An 18,640-nucleotide genomic window follows, 5' to 3' on the forward strand; every position below is an offset into this window, starting at 1 on the left:
TCGGTTTGTCTGCACGTGAAAAATAAAATACTTTTATTCTACCTTGGTTTTACAAAGATTTTATCACCCTTTCCATAACCATAACCAAGCCGGTCGGTTACATATTTTATCTAAAAATTTACCGCAAAGTCAGATTTTTTTATAAAAAACACCTGCTTCTTTTGCAACCCAAAACTTTCAACATTCAACTTTGAACACGTGTAACTTCTAAAATACTGAACCGATTTTAATCATTTTTTTTGGATTCAACCCCTTTGAACTATTATCTGTTGTCATCAAAAATTTAACTTTTGTATAGTATCTGTATCTTTTGCGCCATTGTGCGTCTGTTCAATAGAATGCAGTTTTCTTAATCCTTTGTCAGATATACAAACCTATACCATAGTGCTTGCAGGAACCTTTTCAGGCATTCATCGCCGACACTAACATCCAATTAGCTCTATCGTATAACATGGTGGTTTCCAATTGCCTATATGTTTAGCCAGACATCCTTTTCCAAACCCATTGCAAACACGTGTTTATTTTACAAAGCATTATCAATGGTTTTTCCTTGGCCTATGAATAAGAAAATCTATTGTTTATAATATATTATATATATTATATATTATAATATATATTATTACCTACAAAGGATTCTTTATTGAAACCATATCCAACTGACGGTTTTTTCAATATTCTGCAACCACTCTGAAACGATCAGCCCTAACATTTTGGGACAGTTTCCTTTAGTTTTATTACCCCATTCACAGATATATACAAATGTAATTGATTCAATAATTAATACTCTATCGTTGCAAATATGCTCAGCACGTGCACGCTATTAAATCGCTTGATTTAATGGAACGTATGGTTATCACCTCACAGTCGTCATCAACGAGCACGGTGCTAACAGCGCTGGTGGTTGCTGTTGGTTCCCGATGCACCCGTACGGTCGATGTCGAAACAACCGCTCCACTTGCTCGCCGGATGTTGGTCAAGTCCTTGTCCGTTTTGCGGCTAGCCGTGCTAACGGATCGCACACTTCGTCGCGTGCTATTTGAAGAGCCGCTGGCACTGGTGGTGCCGCTACCCGAGTTCGAACTCGACTCGTTCATCGTGTCCTTCATCTTCTTTTGCAGCTTTGGCTCCATGGAGCTCTGCACGGTTCTGGTCGTAGATGTCGAAGCTGTGGTCGACATGGAGCCACTGGATTCACTTACTTTGCTTACCGTTCGCTTTATTGGTTTCTTATTGTCTACCTGAGGTCTCTTGACGGTGTCATCACTCTTGCTTAGCTTTGCTGCAGTCCTTGCACTGGAAGACACGCTAATCGGAACTTTGGTGCGCTGTATAGTGGCTGTGGTCTTCGTCAGAAGCTTGTTGTCGGTTTCTATGGAAGTTTTGTAGACAAGTTTCATGGCTGAATTAGCTGATTGTGTCTTCATGCTTTTGGTTGCTTGGCTCTTTGAGCCTATCACGTTTGCTAGTTTATTTTCCTTGGATGTTTGTCGTTTGTATAGGCGGTCGGTGCTTTTTATTAGGGATTCCTTGCTATCGCTCTGTGAGCCTCTTTTAATCTGGGAACGGGGCTGCGCTGTTTTCTTCTCAGCAATCGAGTTTTTTGGTTTCGTTATTTGGGTTGTGGACTTTGTCAAGGCACTTGTAACAGTTTGTGTTTTTCGCGTACTTTTAGTTAGGGCCGGAGCTGGCGAGCTGCACGTGCACGTACGCTATAATTAATTTGCAATAATTTAAAATTTTAAATATATTCCATAAGTTTTATAAACAAATAGTAGTTCTTTTGAGATAATCGTTATACTTTGCACCTTTCGAATTAATAGGGCTAACTTTGTACTATCTCTTAAGATATGTTATCTCTTAAGATTGATTATAACATATTTTTCTTGGAAATAACGTAAGAGGAATTCCCTATTAAGCAAAATACATTGGTATGCGTAATCAGTAAAAGTATTAAAAGAATTGTTGTTTGGCAACGCCCATAAATGGCAAAAAGTCCATAATTTTGAAAGTATTTTGAGTATGAAATGAATACATAGCCTGGGACGCCCTTTTTGAACCAGTTCACCCATTCAACGAAGAAGCCCAGATTGGGTGGAGCCACCATACGAAAACAGAGAGTGCTCCTAAGAACTGCTCGACTTAAGTATAGGAGGTCTTCGGCAGTTCTTTAAATAGCACTTTACAACCACTATTTACAACTTTGCTAAGTGATATAATATTACACTCTAATTGCGGAACATGGAGTACATCTTTAGAGGTTATTTCACATTTGGGTTTTCAGTTTTATGTTTCCACGACCTTCTGCATTAACATATTTGTTGCCAGCGAGATTTATTTTATTATTATATTTTTCGAACCGATCAAATAATTCCCGCCGCATGCATATGTGAGCCGTCGCTCCACTATCTAAACACCATATATTTTTGTAAAGTGAAGTGTTATTGCTCAAACTGCATAGGAAAAAACAAGATTTAGCATTCTCGTCTTTATATTTGTCTTAAAACACTCACTTTAAAGGTGACATTTTTGGACCGTTGTTAATTTTTCAGCCCTCTTTCAGCGTTATTCGATTCAGCGCTTTAATTCTTTTTCACAAAATAGTTTTTGTATGCGCAACAAGGGCTAGTACAGTCCCGTGGTGTAAGTCACAATTATTTCGGCGTTCACTTTTTTTGAGCAACTGTATTTTCAAATTTGTTAAACAATGGCACTATTCTCACAGGTCCCGACGGCAGATGCATATCTTTTAATAGTGTCCAGGCTTCTTTGCTAGATTAACATTTTGTGATGTTTGCTAGCTCACTGGTTTTAAGCGATAGCGTAATTGCTGCTAAGGCCTTTTCTTCTTTTAGTTTGAAATTCTTAAATTTTTCTTGCGGTTACTAACCACAGCTCTGGATGCACCAATACACTTTTCATCTGCACACAACACGAATCATAATTCGACTCACTTAATTTGTCTATATTATATATAATACTCATTTTATATTTATTTTTGTTCACGTAAAGAATAATGTATATATTTAGAGATCAATGCACACAGAAATTATCGACTTCTCTAAACATATGAGGACTATTTCGGACATCTTTTCTGCAAAGGGTTCAGAAGAAAAAATTTATATTGGAACAGCTATTTATATCCTCTAATATGTATTACATTAACTTCATATACTAGTAAGGGTTAAATAAAGTAGTTTAGTATTTATGAATTGCAGATGCTAACACTACATGTAAAAACCTATATTTTTTCAGGTCTGCAGATGACACGGTAACTAACCAAAGAGTTGCAATAAAAAAAATATCGCCGTTTGAACATCAAACTTACTGTCAAAGGACTCTCAGAGAAATAACCATATTGACGAGATTTAAACATGAAAACGTAAGTACATATAAAAATATAAGATATAAATTTATAAGATAAAAAACTCTTTGCATTAAAATATAAAACTGATTTAAAAACAAATGTTTTGGCTTTCCCAGTAATTGAATTCTATATTTTCTGACTTTACTTAATTTTTTTTACTATGCTTAATTTATTGAACCTTCTCATTCTTAAGACTAACCATAAGTGTATCAAATCTTATAACTAGCAATCATGTAGACTGGAACAGTAGAAATGGCCCTGACAAATTATGGCTGGGTTGGATGGTCGGCACATTGCAGGGGGGTTTGGTTGGAAACCCGAATCAGACCCGTGCGAGGGGATTTGGGTGTGCAAAGAGTTTTTCATTGTAGGACGCTTTTTTTGCTTGTCTATTTCATTTTTACTGCGAGAAAGGAATATCGCGGTGCAATATTATTCTGTTATTCTGTTAACATGCTCGATAGGTTCGTGTGTTTCTCTGAAGCCAAATTGGTGGGCATTTTTCAAATAGTTTGGACAGGCATGACAATAAACGTATTGGTCTGTAAGATGACGGAATCGTGTGATCTTTTCCAAGCTAGGTATTATAATAATGATTGATTTTTTCCATTTACTTTGGTAGTAGCCGAGGCTTATGATTCCGTTGAAGAGTTTACAGATGACCTTAACAGCACAGTACGGAAGTTCCTTTATCATTTTTGTAGTTATTAGGTCGCCGCCTGGAGCATTTTTCGGTTTCAGCTCCCTAATAACTTTTGTAATCTCATTCGGCTGAAATGAAGTTGGCGTAGGTTCCAAATCGGAGTGGATTTGGGGGAGAACATAAGCATTTCCTAAGGGGTTCGCCTGAAAGACGCCTCATTTCCAGAACCAGCTATTCAATTAGCAGGCTGGTTTTGAACATCTTATTTTCCACATCCTTCCGTTTTGATGTTGAGATCCTGGCTTCTGTGACGAGTACCTCTTCCAGAGCGGCGGCAGAGCAGTCAATGTCCGCTTCCATATTTAGCTGAGGAGTTAGCTAAATATGGGAACTCACATACTTTCTGTATTTCATCCAGTTAGTGTTGTGCGACGTCCGTAAGTTCTGGGCTTTGAAAAAGGGTTATTAACAAAGGCGAGTGGTCGGGTGAGAGATCCGGTAGGGCCATGGCGCTTTTTAGATCGCGTGGGATGTTTTTTGTCACCGCGAAATCAATTAGATCTCGGATCTTTCTGGGGTCTGGATGCCAATTTGTGGGGCTACCAGTAGAAGTTTATTGCTCCTTTTATAAGTGCATTATACAGTTGCCTTCCCTTGGGAGTCACGAGGCGTAACCCCCCCCCCCAAGGCGTGTGTTTGGCATTGTAGTCTTCAGCAGCTATGAAGTGATCCCCCAGAGTGTTCTAGAAGTCAATGAACTCACCTTCAGAGATAGTAAAGAGAGGTGGACAGTAGACATATGCATTGCAAAGATTACCGTTTCCTGACTGCAGTTTAATGGACGTGGCTTGCAAGTAATTTGTTGCAAACCTTTTGTGAAAGGGGTGTTTAATGCGTTCTCTGATTAAGATGCCGGTTCCGCCGTGGGCTTTACCATCCGGATGATCTGTGCGGGAGAATGTAAAACCTCTTATATGGAAGTTATATCGCCCAGTGACTCGCGTTTCAACCAGTCGATGTGTTTTGCATTTAGGAATTGCGGTTTTTCAAGCTTATACCGTGAAATGGCGTTGGTATTCCACATGGAAACACGTAGGTATGCCATTTATTTTTTATACCCGTTACTCGTAGAGTAAAAGGGTATACTAGATTCGTTGAAAAGTATGTAACAGGCAGAAGGAAGCGTTTCCGACCATATAAAGTATATATATTCTTGATCAGGATCAATAGCCGAGCCGATATGACCATGTCCGTCTGTCTGTCCGTCCGTATGAACGCTGAGATCTCAGGAACTACAAAAGCTAGTAAGTTGACACTAAGCATACAGACTGCAGAGACATAGACGCAGCGCAAGTTTGTCGATTCATGTTGCCACGCCCACTCTAACGCCCACAAACCGCCAAAACTGCCACGCCCACACTTTTGAATAATGTTTTGATATTTTTTCATTTTTGTATTAGTCTTCTAAATTTCTATCGATTTGCCAAAAAACTTTTTGCCACGCCCAATCTTACGCCCACAAACCGCCAAAAACTGTCAGTGTTGAATACTCTCCTTCGCACTTCCACTAGCTGAGTAACGGGTATCAGATAGTCGGGGACTCGACTATAGCGTTCTCTCTTGTTCAAAACTAGATTCATTCCTGTCCGACCAATACCAAATTTGTCAAGCTTTTGGTGACCAGTGGTCCCAGTATTCTGAAGATCACCATTTCTCAAACGAATATGTAGCAAACATGAACGATCATCAGCTGAAGAATGCGCTCCTACCCGTATAAAACCAACTGCCACCATATGCCAAATTCATATTAATAAATATATATTTAACAATATTCTGAGTAAAGGTGTTTACCCCACGCCTGGAAAAGCGCCGAGACCATACCAATCCCCAAACCAAATAAACCTCTTAACGAAATTGGCAGCTATCGCCCTATATTCCTTCTACCTTGCTTTAGCAAAATCTTCGAAAAAATAATTCCACGTCGACAAGTTTGGTACCTTAACCGAAACGCACTGATCTCCAAGTATACAACCAAGTAGCGTTCAAACAAAAGCAAAGCACTATTGATGCATTACTGCAGATCCACGGCTCGCGTCAGATGCTATCTCGTCCAAGAACCACGTAACCACACTGGGAACTGACTTCGAGAAAGCGTTTGACCGCGTAAGTACGGCCGGTCGAAGATTTTTCACGTCGTGAAAGCCTTCATGAGTCTGCGCATGTGTCGGGTTGGAGTGCATATCTCGATTTCAGAATCCTTTAAACTCCACAACGGTATCCCCCAAGGATCCCCGCTATCCGTAGTCTTATTTACCATCGCTTTCGCAAAAGTTGAACTCCATTTTAATAGCACAGAAAAAGGTCAATTTATCCGTTTACGCAGACGACGTCATTATATACTCAAAAATAAAAGATCCGAAACTAGTAGTGGAAACATTGAAACATTGGGGAAATGTACGGCCAGTAGTTGTCTCTCATTTATGCGTTGCCTCCGGATATAAATTACCATTATAATTATGATAATCGTTGTCAACCCTTGAGCCGAGTGTCCGCTTGCCGTGTTGAAAATCAAGTCATCAATGTGTACTTTGTTATTTTTTCTTAGAGTTCTAATGCGCATTTGAAGATTTTGCAGTTCATTTGTGTTGTTGACAATTATTGTTGTATAATAATGCTGTGCATCCTGCAAGTAGTTGTATAATGCCTTGATTGGGCAGTCTTATAACTTGATGCTGTTCGTTGCATCTTATATTAGCTGTTGTATTCCGAAACAGTCTAAATAGCCAACGGTTGGATCCACTTATATCTTTGATGAACGAATTGCCTTGCAATTCCATCATTTCGCATGAGTGTGCCTTGCTTGGTTTCAATGGTGATATTTCGCAAGAGTGATCATCCGCGTCCCATGTTGTCGAATTCTCTTGTCTGCATTGGTTAATTTCCATTTCAGACATTAGGTGATATGCGTTTATGTCTGTATTGAACGCAAAAAATTTAGAATTCAATTTCGGAATAAGTTTTGTTCCGTTTGTTCACAGTGGTATTGGGATTACTTCAAAGAGATCCGTTTCCTGATTGTTGTATATCGGCAATTTTGCATCAATGAATAGGACATTATCCTTCAACATAGCTTGTGCCTTCATCAGTTTATAGATCAGTGGTAATTGTATAACTGAATTTCCACCCGGTAGCATTTGTTTTCGTCCTAATTTTTGATTAACTTTTGCTTAACGAGCTCCTCCAGCATTTTCTTAGGCGCAATTAGGGTAGGATGAATTGTTCCTTCCGTCCGTTATCATTGAGATCACTGTTGCTTGTAGGCTTTCTGCCTCTTCAATCCAGTTTTGCACTTGATTTGATAACATAAGGAATTTAATTGACTCCTTATATACCATAAAGTGATTCATCATGGTTTCTGCAATAATATTGACTTGTTGGGTCAGTTTTCCCAAATTCCGGTTTGCTTCTATCGTAGTTGCTCTTACTAATTCTTCCGTGGCATTGATGACCGAGGTCTGATTGTCAACATATTCCATTAGATGTTTTTCGTTTTTTATGATCGTTTGCATATTTTCGTGTATTTTATTTGCATTTCCAATATCAGAGAACAGTATAAACCTTTTCTTTCGGTTGATACGGTGCCGTAGTATTTTGTCTTTTTCTTTGATGTTGTCAATTTTTGTCCGTATTGTCGTTCCGAAGGAATCGCAGTAGTCCTTGAAGTCTCCCATTTTTTCGCAAACCAAGCGGTATTTTTCCAGGAAGTCCTCTGATTGTTTTATGACATCAAAATAGGCTTGCATGTAATAAAACAATAATTGCCAACTGGATGTAGCGACTTCAATTCTACCAATTTTGTTCACCATAACTGCAGCTTTTGCGTCGATGTCGTAAATTTTCCCAAGTTCTTTGGCCTGTTTTCGAGGTTCCGAATTTTCTGTCGCAGTTGTAGCTTGCAACATCAATAAACAGCATAGCACAGTAGCTATGCTTCCAGTGCCATTCCTTTTGCCTTTGGGAACTCGCTGCCTAAGCTTCTTGTCCTTGCGTAGCTGCATTGACTCCGTTATAGATGGCGTTGCAGCTCCAGCTGGTTTTGCTTCGCTAACAGGAAGTTGACAGATCTTGTTTAGCGATCTTTTTACTTCCCCATCGTTTGTTTTAACCGTGACTACCTTGCTAATGATTCTTCCCATTGGGTGAGTATTCTCATGTTTTATAAGAACCAGCTGTCCCTTCTTCAGATTTGGCTTCTCTTGGCGCCATTTGGTTCGCTGTTGCAATGACACCAGATACTCCTTTTTCCATTTCTTCCAAAAATCACCTCTGATGCGTTGAATAAGCGTCCATCTATCCAAAGAGCTGATTGTCTTACTTTCGTTAAAATTTTCAGAAGCTCCTATTAGAGGTCTTCCCACCAGAAAATGGCCCGGTGTTAATATGTCCTCACCATCGTTTTCGCTCCTTACAGTGACTAATGGTCGCGAATTTAGCAGTGCTTCGATTTGACATAGCAGCGATGCAAATTCTTCATATGTAAAGCTGTTTTCACCAATAACTCTTTTAAGGTGATGCTTCACTGATTTTACACCGGCTTCCCATAAACCTCCCATGTGGGGGCTTCCCGGGGTAAGCCCGGGATGCCACTTGATGCCTACTTTTTCTAGTGTAGGTGCTAACTCATTATTGTTTTTAATGTCAGCTACAATTTCTTTGTCCAATACTCTTGAGGCTCCCAAGAAGTTTGTTCCATTATCTGAGTATAGGTTCTCACTCTTGCCTCGTCTTGCAAAGAACGGTCGAAGAGTCTCCAGGAATTTGTCTGACGAAAGGTCGCTAACAGCTTCCAGATGTTTCGCTTTTGTTGCCATACAAACAAATACACAAATGTATCCTTTATACGTTTTTTGACCTCTTCCCTTTGAGCAGCGAATCTGGAACGGTCCGGCGTAGTCGATTCCAGTATCTTGAAACGAGTAATCTGCCGTTACTCGATAAACTGGTAAATTTCCCATCAGTTGACTGGACTTCTCTTGCTTGTATCGTATGCATACAATACATTCCCTTAAATATTTCTTTAAGGAATTTTGTATGCCAAATATCCAGAACTCCCTCTGAATATAAGTTCTCATAATTTTAATTCCGCCATGCAGAGTTTCTTTATGAGCATCCTTTGCAATTAACCAAGTCAAATGTGACTTATCCAGTATAATTGGATGTTTTACATTATAGGGTTTGTAGTCGTCTACCAACTCGAAGTACGCCATTACTATCCAAAAACGGATTTAGCGCCTGTAACTTACTCTTTGGGTCTAATGGTCTTTTGTTTTTGAGTAGTCTGACTTCGTGTCCAAAATCCTGCTGTTGTTGTATCTTTACCACGGCAATCTTCGCTAGCTTTAATTACTCCACCGTAAGATGTGACGGCTGTTGCGATTTTCCTCTCAGCTTTGTTATGAAGCGTAATACATACGCCATTACTCTAAGAAGTTTTTCGATCGATGAATACTTCGATAAAAGATGATTTTGCAGATATTCGGATTTTATCAATGTGGATACCACAACAATTTCCGATTTCTTTTGAGTGGGACAGTGTTGTGCATCTATAGCTAGCCAATTCGGGCCTCTCCACCAAATTTCACAGATTTTATGAGCTTTTTTCCACTCTAGTTCTGACGAACTTATCTTTGCTGCGCTTGTTCTGTATAGTAATATAGTAATTTGCGAATCACTCCATGCATGCATTGTGATCTTGTTGCTCCATATAGCCTGCACCTGCTAATAACTTTGCTAATAAATGCGCAGCACATAATTCCAACTTTGGAATTGATTTCCTGTTTTTATAGGTTTTACTTTGCTTTTTTCTGATAGCAAAGTAACTCTGCCGCCTACTTTTGTATACACAGCCGCTGCATATGCTTTCTCTGATGCATCGCAGAATCCATGTAGTTCCATAATACCTTTGGAGCATCCAGTCCAACGTGAAAAGCCAATTTCTTCTAAATATGATAGATTTTTAGCATATTCCATCCCCCAGTTAGCTAAGTTGGATTCCAATTCAACGTCCCAAGTCATCGGTAACTACCACAGTTCCTGAATGAAACATTTGCCTTGAATCGTTACAGGTGCCAACCATCCTAGTGGGTCGAAAATTCTGGACAACTGTGATAACACTAACCGCTTTGTTATGCGTGTTAGCATTGGGTTTTCTGCCGAAAACGTAAATGTATCCTTCTTTGGATCCCATTGAAGTCCTAAGGTTTTGATCGATTCATTCTCCTCAATGCAGATTTTCTCCGTAGCACCGTCGTCCTAAATATCGGCTAAAATACGTTTGTCATTTGCAACCCATTTTCGCAGATGCATGCCGGCCTTCTCCATCACTTGTCTCAATTTCCTTTGAGGTCATCCATATAAAAGTCATCTCTAATTGTCTCTGCTAAGACGCTATCCTCTTGGCAAAAGCGATCTGCCAACTCTGGTAGACATCGGACTGCTTAGAAAGGGGCTGCCGATGTGCCATAAGTTACGGTTGTTAACTTAAACTCACTGATCGGTAATTTTGGATAATCTCTCCATAGGATATATTGGTATTCTTGGTCTTTCTCAGCAACTTTTATTTGGCGATACATTTTTTCAATGCCAGCTACGATAAGATATTGACACTTGCGCCATTTAATTAGAATATCGAATATATCCTTTTGAATCTTAGGACCAGCTATAATAACGTCATTTAGGCTTAGTCCATTTGTCGTCTTTGCGGATGCGTCAAAAACTACTCGTAGCTTCGTAGTTAAGCTTCCAGGCCTGATGATTGCTTGATGGGGTAAATAGTATTTACCTTGACCCGTTGTCTTTACAGATTCCATATGTCCCATCTTAAGGTATTCTTTCATGAATTCGTTGTATGCAGCCCAGTTCATTGGGTTTCTTTGAAACTTCTTTTCCATTTGCATAAGCCTTGCTTTGCCTCTTTGTGGAATGGAATTGAAACCACAAATCTGCCTTCCTCGTTGATGACAGTTGTTTCTTGGAATTTTCTTTCGCATTCTGCATTGTCTGTAATCGTCTCATCGGCTTCATCTTCCAATTTCCAAAAGCGTTCCAGGTCCTTTAGATTTATTGTTGTAGTGGCACTTATAATTTTTTCTTTGCTGCATTACATTTTCGGACACAATCCATCCAAATCTGGTTTTTTGTCCCAAGATTCCATTCACGTTTTTTATTTTCTTTATCATAATCAGGGGAAATATATCCACACCTATCACCATGTCAATTCTGCTTGGCTCGTTGAATCGTGGATCTGCTAGACTGTAGCCCTTCCACTCTTTGTCGATATCAATATCAAACTTTTTGCTGGGAAGCGCTCTGTGGAGTGTTGGTAAAACCAATGCTTCCGTTGATGTTTTGACGCTGCTTGGAATTTTTGGTTTGATCGTCAGGTGGACGCTATTTTTTGATAATTGAGTAGTCTGGGAGATACCTTCGACCTCTATAGTACTCCTTACTCTGGGAATCCTTAATATTTGTGCTGCCTCCTCTGAAATCAGCGTCTTCTGGGATCTACCGTCAATAAGCGTCCTGAACTCGTTGTAACCTCCAGCTTTGTTTTTCACTAAAACAACAGCTGTAGTCAATAGTGTGTCTTGGCCTTGCTTGAGGCTATTGTTGTTGATACTACGTTTTGAGTCTTCATGAAGAAGGCTGTTGTGTCCTTTGGAGCATCGATTGCATGTAATTTCTTTTCTGAAGTGGATAGCATTATGCTTTCCAAAGCATCTAAAGCACATGCAGTTCTTTTGAACGAATTTTTTTCTTTTTTCGATTGATTGTGCTCTGAATTTGAGACACTTTATCATATCGTGGCCATCCTTAGAGCAAAAGGCACACGATCTAACTTGCATTTTTCTTGTATCAAGCTGAGCGGTATTTTTAGTAATAGCACTTACTGAGTTGTTTTGTTGCTCAATAAACTCCAGTACGTCTTGTACGGACTGTATAGCTCTTGTCTTTTTTACATGCTGTTCATACAGCTGCAAGGCTTCTATCGAAAATTTAAGCAGTAGAATTTCTGCTAAAATTACGTTAGCAGAGATTTCTATTTTTCCTTTTTGCTTTATGATGAATATGCTCTCGGTCGCAGTATTAAAAAACATCCCTAAATTTTTCTCATCATGGGGCAGCAAGCACTCCAGTTCCATTAATTTGTTGAAGTGTTGGGAGAATATTTTTTGCTATTCTCATAGAGTTTGCAAATAAGCTCCCACGCTGCTGTATATCTAGCCGCTGAACCCGTTATCAAATGGCTAACCACCATTTGAGCTTCTCCTTTTAAGCAGGCTCTTAAATATCCCAGCTTCCTTGTGTTGCTGAGATCCTTCCTGCTGTCTATTAGCTCAGAGAACAGCTCGTAAAACTGTTGGCCATTCCGTCGCATTTCCATTGAACGTTGGAAGGTCCACTTTTGGGAGTTCTGGCACGTCGTAGTTGGAACTTTTGAACTGTTCCAACTTTCTCTGAAGTACCATCTCTAGTGCTGAAACTTCAGATTGCAGAATGTCTGCCCCATCTTGATCAAAGGCAGTTCTGTCATACTTGTTTTCAAGCAGTTTCAGTGTGTCCGTCACGTTGGACCAATGACTTTTCATCATTGCCAGCTGCTTGACTAGTTCAATCTCACTTGAACTATCTAGGGTTTCGTAGATTAGGCTCATCTGTTGCCTCACCCTGTCCGCTCTTCTGTCCACCAGTTGAACCAGATTATCAACTGGACTGGAGCTCCGAGCTGATGCGGTATCAGATAATTTTGATCCACTTGGTATATTTATCTCTTCAAGTGTTTCTACCTTTAATTGCGACTCCTTGTAGGCCTTGACAGCATCCATAGTTTTAATAAATATTTTATCATTAAAATATTGATGATCGCCAACTCCCAATTGTTGTTAGTAGTAAATCGGACTACCAATGCTTATATTGCAGTTGTAGATGCCTTTTCCTTGATTGCCCGCAGTATCTTGTTCTGCAGCTCTCCTTGGTCTTGCATCAATTTCTCAGATCTTTCCGACAACATCGTGGGAAAACAATCACTGTGACTTTTTTGTGCTTTCTGCTTGTATTCTTTGGCGTGATACGTTGGAGGATTTTTTGATTGGTCGCCCAGTTGACCTAGCTGTGCCTCGACTCACAGCTGATTGATCTCAATGTTTCACGTTATCGTCCTAGTACTTTAAGGCGTGGCCTTTTATTCTGTGTTTCTTACAGAACAACAGAATCACTCGAATAACCTTGCTCTTTTTACTTTGAAGCGCTAGTTTTTTCTTCTGCGTTTCTTACCACTGGTGGTGGTAATTTCTCGAAGGACCAAAATGTTCACACTATAAACTAGTGCGTACACTTAATGAGTTAAATTTTGGGTGTTTGAATCTAACTGACTAGCTACTGCGAGGGCCTCTCCTTTTATTCATTCCTACATAGGTTCTTATCATCTAATTAAATAATGCAGCGCTTGTAAGACGCCGCAGGCTGCGTTTGTAAATGCAGCTGAGTTTTATTTTAAATCTATGTTTGTGGCCTATGACCGCTCTTATCACCTCCCGCGTGGTCATATCTCTTGACACTTCGGCGATAGGCCGCTGCAATCGTACTTATCTGTAGTTGCCACTTATGCTGTCCAGTGACATGTTTATTGCAGCCCATAAATAGAACATATTTATAGTTTGCCTACGTATCATGTCTAAACACATGTTTAGACACTTAATCTCAACTTTCTAGCTTTTGTAGTTCCTGAGATCTCAGCGTTCATACGTTCAACAAAAAATTCAAAAAAGACAACATTCTGAGTTTTAAAATTTTTTTGAAATTCCATTTCTTTAAAACTGGACGTGGGCGAAAATAAAGTAATTGATGGGCAAACTATTGCAGTTTTAAAAAATTCCAATTTAGTGAAGGAATAACGGCATAAATCCGCGCGACATATCTCCGTCGATGTAAATACGACATATCTCCTCGCATGCCAGCTTCGTTAACCTTTATAATTCATAAAAAATGTATTGTTTTTTTTTTTTAACATTTTTTTTGTCTAATCTGTATGATCAGCACTTTTCAATCACGTGGGCCGTGCTTTAGTTTTTAGCATTGAAACCGCTCACAATGAATTCATTGCATTTTGTGATAGTGCATTGAGCGCATCGACAAAATGATATATTTTCCCTCATAAAAGAAGAATCTGAATAATAGGTTAGGTTAGGTTTTACCAGCCGTCGGTTATCCGACGCATTTAGACCATTAGAGGTCCGTTGTGATACCGTGTATGTTTTCCCCTTTTGCCCGTAGACGTTCGTGTGAAGTTAGCAGTTTCCCCAGCCAGAGGCGCTGGTGAATTTTTGTATCAGATGTGGATCGGTGTCGGACAGGTCGGACAGGTCGGACGTGTCTATCAGGAATCTGCTTCCTAATTGAGCAAGTCTACCGTTTCTTCCATTTCTTCGTCCCTGCAGCTACGTCAGAAATCGTTATACGGGGCATTTAGTCTTCTGGCATGGGTGCCTATCAACCAATGCCCTGTAATGACTCTCATAGCAGTGCTGAGGTTTGCTTTGGTCAATCTTAAAAGTTTTGACGTTCTCTTTGAGCTTATTTTTGGCCATATTTGGCGTGTAAGGCGAAAGTGTGTGGTATAGGGTGTTTTTTTTAGAGGTATAGAACTTTAAATTGCAATAAAACAACGATGGATTATTCGATTGACATGAATTTTATTGACATGAAAGATAATCTTGTGGCATTACATTTTAAATATGATTTCTGGCATATGACCGCCACGGCTGGCTCTGATGTAGTCCAATCTGGACGTCCAATTTGCAATGACTTTTTCCAACATTTGGCCGTATATCGGCAATAACACGGCGAATGTTGTCTTCCAAATGGTTTAGCGTTTGTGGCTTATCCGCATAGACCAATGACTTTACATAGCCTTACAAAAAGTAGTCTAGCGGTGTTAAATCACAAGATCTTGGAGGCTTATGAAAAATCGGGAACAACAGCAATCTCGTTTTGGGCCCATTCGACGAATCTACGCCTTGCTTGATGATCGTTTGGTTTCAATTCTTGCACGAGTTGGATTTTGTAAGCACGCATGACGAATTGCCAAACCAAACTGAGAATAAATCACTTGACAGCTGTTAAATCGGTCGCCATCTTGAACAGTAATGCCAACTTAAAGTTCTATACCTCTAAAAAAAACACCCGTTATTTTCCCATATTGTCTGTTTGTTACGGTTTAGGTTTTCCCTAAGTAGTAGCTTACAAGTGGCTAAAGGCATACTCATGCCCTCCATCTCTTGTATGAGTGGCGCGGTAGTGCCTTCTCGAGCTAATTCATCTGCGATGCAGTTGCCTCCTATGTCCCTGTGTCCGGGTACCCATATAAGGCTGATTACGAATTGTTGTGTCATCTCGTGTAAAGATGATCGGCAATTCGATACTGTTTTCGAGTGACTAGAGATTGATCCAATCGATTTGATAGCTGCTTGGCTGTCACTAAAAATGTTTACATGTGAGCCTTCCGGCTTTAGTGATTTTAAGTATTTTAGGGCCTCCCTTATTGCTGCCACTTCAGCTTGGAAAACGCTGCAATGATCGGGGAGTCTGAATGAGATGTCTAGGCCTAGCTGTTCGGAGTAAACTCCTCCTCCTACTCTGTTCTGTAGTTTTGACCCGTCCGTATAGAAGCATATAGCATTCCGGGGGCCAGGTGTTCGTGAGTTCCAATCGTCACTCTCTGGGATGATTGTGTTGAAAGGTGTTTGTATGTACTCCGTTGGAGTGCAGTAGTCTGTCATGGAGGGGACTATTTCTTGTGGGTTCCCCTGTGTGGTATCTCTAAGCCTGATTGCCGCTACTGTAGCCTGTTCCATGCCAGCTAGTTCTGGGCTTGGGAAGTTGAGTATGGCATTTAGGGCTTCGTTTGGGGTGGTGCGTAAAGCACTGCTGAGTGCTGCAGCTCTTTGCATTTTTGCTAGCATTTTTATGCTGGATTTCTTTTTCAGAGCCGGCCACCATACCACGACTCCGTGCAGTAGTATTGGTCTGACAATGGCCGTATATATCCAGTTTACTATATAGGGTGTCATGCCCCATTTGAGCCCTATTGCTTTCTTGCACGTGAAAAGTGCAATTGAAGCTTTTTTATATCTGAAGTTTTTCGCTCATGAGATCGCATAGCATTTTGGGGTATTTGCCTGTGAAGATGATAGCAACGTCATCCGCATAGGCTATTATCCGGTAGCCCCCCCCCTTCCATGTCGCGTAGAATCGAGTTGACTGCTATGTTCCATAGAAGTGGGGAGAGGACGCCACCTTGCGGAGTGCCTCTGCTGACGTGCCTAATGAGGGTTGACGCGCCTAGTGAAGACATAACCTTCCTGGAGGTGAGCAGTTGGTTTATGAGTCCCACCAAGTGGCGGTCCACCCCAAGGTTTGTCAGGGCTCCGGTAATCGCCGTTGGGATGACGTTGTTAAAAGCTCCTTCTATGTCTAGGAAAGCTACCAGTGTATATTCCTTTTGGGACATTGATTTTTCTATCTTAGAGACGAGAGAGTGTAGTGCTGTCTCTGTCGATTTTTCTTTCTTGTAGGCGTGTTGCGTGCTTGTGATGAGACTAGGGTTGAGAGTTGATCTCAGATGCAGGCCGATGATTCTTTCAAGGGTCTTTAGTAGGAAGGCTGACAAGTCCTTGGGTTTCGTGTGTGACGCTTTCCCAGCTTTGGGGATGAAGACAATACGGGACTCTAGCCGGATTTGTATGGTTTAAAACTGTGTATGGTCCAATGGAGGACCTTTGGGTCTATGCACAGTTCGATACTTGCCAGTGTGGCGTTTGTTTGTTGGGGAGTGAGAGCGTTTTGGCTGTTTCCTGGGAAGTGAGTGTCTAGAAGTATCTCCAGAGATTCCTCACTCGTGCTGGTCCAGGAGCCATCTGCTCTTTTAAGGTAGCCTAGGGTTGTGGCCGATTTGGATAGTATTTTTCTAAGTCTGGCTGCTTCAGTTGTGTTTTCAGTTTCTGAGCAGAAGGAATGCCACGAGGATCGCTTTGCTTTCCTGATGGCTTTTTGGTAGTTTGCAAGGGCTCTCTTTTAGGCGGTCCACAGGGCCTCCTCATTTCCTGCCTTGGCCCTGTTAAAAAGGGTTCTGCAGTCCATTCAGAGGGGGGACAGTTCTGCTGACCACCAGGGAGGTTTTCTTTTTCTTTTGGGCTTGCTATTGGGGCAGGCCTTTTTTAGTGCACAGTTGCAGGTTTCTGTGAAAGTTGAAATTAGTTCGTTTAGACTAGAGATTGTTTGGGGGTATGGAGGGGGATCCGTTGGGATTTTTTCCCTTAAAATATTTATGTATTTTTGCCAGTCTGTTTTCCTTGGGTTTGTGAAAACTGCTGGTTTTGAGGGGTTGATTGTGAGGGTCGTTTCTATGTACCTGTGGTCCGAGAAAGAGTGCTTATCTAGCACCCTCCAGTAAGTTACTGTCTCCAATAGTGGTTTAGAGACGAGAGTTAGGTCTTTTACCTATTTTCGGTTCTTAATGATAAAGGTGGGGTCATTACCTTTATTACATATAAAGAGATTTGAACTAAAGATAAAGTTAAAAAGAGACTCACTGCGGTCGTTTGTGTCTGTACTTTCCCATTGTGTATGGTGGGCGTTAGCATCACAGCCTATTAGTAGGCCTATGTTTTGCTTTTCGCTGTCTTCTACCAGTCTCCTTACCAGTTCATCCGGCGGTTCTTGCCTTTCGTAGGCCATGTACGATGACAGCACTCGGAATGGAGATGGCTGACTCTCCACGGTGGCTGCCGCGTTGTCTGCATCGCTGTAATTATGGAGCAGAAAAATGCTAAGGTGCTTTTTGGCTAGAATGCAGGCCCTTATTTTACCTTCGCTGGGAGCTGTTAGAAGCTTATATTCCTTAGTCCCTAATCCTGAAACCTTTCCTCCCACTATCCAAGGTTCCTGGATTAGGACTATGTCGGCTCCATCTTCATTCAGATGGAGTTGAAGAGCAGCGGAAGCTGCCTTACTGTGGTGGAGGTTTATCTGCAGAAGCCTCACGGAAATCTGCTGTGAGCCTCTCCACCACGGTTGTATCGGTTCCCTCCTCGTCCGATGTGTCCAGGTCTGTCAATTGACCCCCATGCTCGCAAGGCTGCGGAGGATTGAGGCATCGGTCGAGTAGCCGTCCTCGGTTTCCAATGCCTCGATCTCGGAGGCGATCTCCTCGATCACTCCTCCACTGCCTTCCTGATCCTCCTTGGCGGAGTCTGATTTGTAGACCTTTATGGTCACTGAGCTAAACCCGAAGTTTAGCTCCCCGTGAGCGGCCTCTATGGGAGCAAGGGACTCCTTGTTTAGAATGATGATGGCGTGGTTTGTTGGTCCCTCCATTTCGTCGACCTTCACCACTCGCCAGTCCGAGGTGGGAAGGTGCGGGTTGCAACGCTGCAGCATGGTGAGGATCTGGTCCGGCGCCTTGATGGATACCGGGATCCAGATCCTTGCACGGGGTCGGCAAGGTAAGTCGGACCAACTCAGCGCAACAAGTCCGGCCACCTCATACACCTCCCCCAGCTCTTTTACTGCGGCTT

The 18,640-nt window shown here is 41.2% G+C and overlaps 1 protein-coding gene across 7 annotated transcripts in view; it reads left to right on the plus strand.

Annotated features, from left to right (window-relative positions):
- Nucleotides 1-18,640, plus strand: part of LOC120443880 (mitogen-activated protein kinase ERK-A) — a 70,584-nt gene that overhangs the window by 12,467 nt on the left and 39,477 nt on the right. For all 7 annotated transcript variants that reach the window (XM_039623265.2, XM_039623267.2, XM_039623269.1 and 4 more), the window contains exon 3: nucleotides 3,253-3,379. In XM_039623265.2, the coding sequence (XP_039479199.1) occupies nucleotides 3,253-3,379 (127 nt within the window). The remainder of the gene's footprint in view (nucleotides 1-3,252; nucleotides 3,380-18,640) is intronic.

This window comes from Drosophila santomea, chromosome 2L, assembly GCF_016746245.2.
Source record: "Drosophila santomea strain STO CAGO 1482 chromosome 2L, Prin_Dsan_1.1, whole genome shotgun sequence".
NCBI classification, from domain to species: Eukaryota; Metazoa; Arthropoda; class Insecta; order Diptera; family Drosophilidae; genus Drosophila; species Drosophila santomea.